Below are 3,782 nucleotides of genomic sequence, written 5' to 3'. Positions count from 1 at the left end.
GTAACTTTGTGTTTTATGAAAACTGATTACAGTTTTATAGCCTCCCAGAAATATTTAGCCTTAGTTAACGAACCACGGTCGTGTTATTATCTTTTAAGCATCGTACCCGGTATACCGCGGTTTGTTGTTTGCTTGAACCTTGAATAACCGCTACTTGGTTTTAACATTGCCCTATTGCCGGTTAGCGTTAGCGTTTACTCGAGTACTCGACTAGAGTGATAGAGTGATTGTATGAAGTTGAAACACTGCATCTGTAGGCGTCGTGTTGGTTTATTATTATTATAAATGTTATATTGTTAATTCTAATTTTGTTAACAATTAACAGTTGTCTAATGTCCTGTAAAACTAATTCAAAATTTGAGACATTTGAGTAAAGTTTGATTCTCCTAGACATTTAATTTTTACCTAGAATCATGGTCAAACTTACAACGGAATTAATTATGAATTCATACCAGTTCATAAATCCAGTCAAAGATAGAGAATTGGATTTAAGAGGTAAGCGATTAGTACAATTTGACCAAAAGTCTACACATTTCAACAATTCTTGTATTTCATATAATAAATTAACATTCCTACTTGTTTATTTGTTTAAATATTGATTAATTATTATATAAAATGTTCTAGGTTATAAAATACCTCTTATTGAAAACATGGGTGCAACTCTCGATCAGTTTGATACTATTGATTTTTCGGACAATGATATTAGGAAAATTGATGGTTTTGCATACCTTAAAAGATTGAAAAATATCATATTTAATAACAACGCTATTGTGTAAGTATTCAAGGTTAAATAACACCGATTTTAATTCTGTTATTCTTAAAACTAATATATTTTGTGTAGGTATGTTAGCTTAAAAACAAATTTCAAATGGTTTTTTCCTATTCATCATATATCATAATATATATAATTTATACTTACCTAAAATAATAAAAACTATTTGATTGTTATTTATATATTTAAAATTTAGTACCTATAATATTTTCATAATTATCTTTAGTGGTGATGTCACCCTTACAAAATAACTTAAATTTTGTCCAACATATCAAATTATAATTATTGATCATATTTTTTTTATATTAATTAAGAAAGTTCAATAAATTCAATTTAATTTTTTTTTGCAGACGTATAGCAGATAATTTAGAACAATGTCTACCAAATCTCGAATCCTTAATACTAACAGGTAATCAGATTCAAGAGCTTGGAGATTTAGATCCTCTTGCTTCACTCCCTAAATTAAAAATGTTAAGTCTTTTGCATAACCCAGTTGCATCAAAAGAGCATTATAGACTTTATGTAGCACATAAAATTCCACAAGTTCGAATTTTGGACTTTAGAAAAGTTAAATTGAAGGTATGTTGTTCTTTAAAAATAATTACAATATATTATAAGCATTATATAAATTATAGGAGTATGAAGCGGCTAAAACATTATTTAAAGGCAAAGAAGGAAAAGAACTTAAAAAGAAATTGGTTAAGAAATCTAATCAATTTGTTCCTGGAGAAGGACTTGAAAACAGAAGAGCAAATGGTAAAAAAAAAGTTAAAAACATATTAAATTAGCTTATTTTCCAATTACAACTTTGATCCTGTTTTACAGTTGTTAAATAATTTATTAATTTATATTAATGCTTATTTATAGTATATGAAAATATTAGTCGCACTACCGCGTATATCTGTCTTACTAATGCATAACAAATATTACATTTCAAATAACACATTTTTTTCTTACAATAATTTCTACTAATTTTACCTACAGATAATCGAATTTAATGAGTATGTAGGTCTCTTTGATATGTTTAAAATTTATTTATAGGATCCTAAATAATATTCTATTCTTTAAATTTAATAATAAATGAAATTACTATAATATTAAAAATAAGTGTACAATGTAATTAATATAAGTTAAACTTATATTTATTATTAATACAGGTCATAGTCAAGCAGATGTGTGGAGAATTAAAAAGGCAATATCTGAAGCATCATCACTAGAAGAAGTTGAACAACTTTCCAAGTTGCTTGAAGCTGGGCAAATTCCTAACAAAGACCAAAATAAAAAGTCTGTTCCATCAAATGGAGGTATGTAATGTTTTATAGTTTACTAAGTAATAGATTCTTATGTTTTCTATTAATATAAATTATATAATTGTGTATTTCTACTAGAAGAAAATATTGAAGAATTTGATGACGACGACGATGATGATGCTAATAATGAAGCACCAACACCAATGGAATAGTCGTGGTCCTTGTACTGAAAGCTAAATTTCTCAGTTTTAATTTAAGAATATATTATGTTTAATATTAAATCAGTTTATTAAAAGATAAGAACAGATACACATACTATTGGTTTATTTTATAACTATAATTTTTTCTTGAATCCTATTATCAATGGGTTACCAGTAAAATACAATATTAAGTTCATTAAGCTTATATGTTGAGAAGCGTTATACATTAACACTTAAGGGTATTACCTTTTTAAACAAACAATATCATCTTGTTTACATGTCTGATAGTATTTAGTGATTACAGTGATCATTTATAAGTCTACAATTCATCATCTGAAATAACTTTACCCAGGATACAATGAAAATTATCATCTACGAACAGAAACATATATTATTTTTTACAAATATTTTATCTACCTAACTGAAAACTGTTACAAAATGGATAACAGTTGTCTATTACAGAGATGCCCGTTACATGAAGAGCATTGTAAGCTGCTACAATAAGTGCAATGTAAGTAAGACTAAAAATTAAAATTAGTATCAATCATTCAATATGTCATTTTGTTAACTGTGACAACAAATAAACAAAAACTGAATTAAAAGTGTGTACTTACTTATTTTATTAATTATTTTAGAAATACAATTCTTAAAATATTTAATTTCATAATTTGCATATAGATTTTTATATTTCATTTATTTATTTAACCAAGGTGGGAAGATGACCAACTATGACACAATGTATTGGTTGGAACAGAAGAAACTGTTTTTATTGTTTTTTTCTTCAATAATCTGTTGGTTACTGTAAATCCTTAGAAAAAAATGTATGCATTATTTTTAATTGAAATTAATAAAATAACATACTTTACAAGATACTACTCTTTTCAATTGTTTAAACCAGCAATTAGAATTAATGGGCTAATTGTAATTTATATTAAAAATGCTGTTTTGCTGTAATCCCCTCATCAATCACACCTTTTCCTGTGGTTATATATCAGTATCAACTTTAAGTTTTCATCAAGAGATTCACTATCCTTATCTATGTCTGATGTCTCTCAGTCTCTGTCTTCTAACATACAACATAGACATTTTGTATACAGTAGAATTTATTGTGTATTGTTTCCTTAATTATTAGAATACATTGATTTATGATCAAGAACATCATCCGTGCTGAAGTGTTAACTTTATTTGATATTTTAATTTTTAAGCAAGATATTGTAAATATTACAAGTTAAATGTTATATCTAGCTTGAAAATTAAAATAATGACAAAACTAACGCTTAAGCACTAATAATTTTCTTACCTTATTGGACAGACAACATAATATGTGAAAGTAACCTCCTTTTAAGAAAATTTTTAAATTTTCACAAAAAAATAACAAAACTGCCAATAAATACTCAATAATTAAAATAGTCATGAGCAAAATAAAAAAAAATTAGAATGAAAAATTACTTATTAGTCATTTACTATACTACATTTAAACAGTATATGGTTACATCATAAATATCTTTATACTGTTAAGTGCAAGTATTGTTATGCATTAAATCAATAGTTGTTTACCTT

At 25.9% G+C, this 3,782-nt stretch overlaps 1 protein-coding gene across 2 annotated transcripts; it reads left to right on the top strand.

Annotated features, from left to right (window-relative positions):
- Positions 1–212: 212 nt before the first annotated feature.
- Positions 213–3,092, top strand: LOC114130976 (U2 small nuclear ribonucleoprotein A'). Of its 2 annotated transcripts, XM_027996082.2 has the most exons (7): positions 216–495; positions 625–772; positions 1,123–1,351; positions 1,408–1,528; positions 1,930–2,076; positions 2,161–2,733; positions 2,933–3,092. In XM_027996082.2, exons 1-6 carry the CDS (start codon positions 414–416, stop codon positions 2,232–2,234), a joined length of 801 nt encoding a protein of 266 aa, XP_027851883.1. In that variant the 5' UTR covers positions 216–413; the 3' UTR covers positions 2,235–2,733; positions 2,933–3,092. The 2 variants fall into 2 exon arrangements, with proteins under 2 accessions (XP_027851884.1, XP_027851883.1); XM_027996083.2 differs by lacking the exon at positions 2,933–3,092 and having other exon boundaries at positions 213–495; positions 2,164–2,337.
- The last annotated feature ends 690 nt before the right edge of the window (positions 3,093–3,782 follow it).

The sequence above is a fragment of the Aphis gossypii genome, chromosome 3 (genome assembly GCF_020184175.1).
Source record: "Aphis gossypii isolate Hap1 chromosome 3, ASM2018417v2, whole genome shotgun sequence".
NCBI lineage: Eukaryota > Metazoa > Arthropoda > Insecta > Hemiptera > Aphididae > Aphis > Aphis gossypii.
The sequence above is the reverse complement of the archived record's forward strand: the minus strand, read 5'-3'. Positions and strand labels throughout refer to the sequence as shown.

Bases quoted from the DNA above. Each gene is read 5' to 3' on its own strand.
- LOC114130976 (XM_027996082.2), top strand. From the start codon at position 414: ATGGTCAAACTTACAACGGAATTAATTATGAATTCATACCAGTTCATA. The intron at 773-1,122 runs GTAAGTATTCAA...TTTTTTTTGCAG, and splicing joins TTTAATAACAACGCTATTGT to ACGTATAGCAGATAATTTAG. The intron at 1,352-1,407 runs GTATGTTGTTCT...TATAAATTATAG, and splicing joins TTAGAAAAGTTAAATTGAAG to GAGTATGAAGCGGCTAAAAC.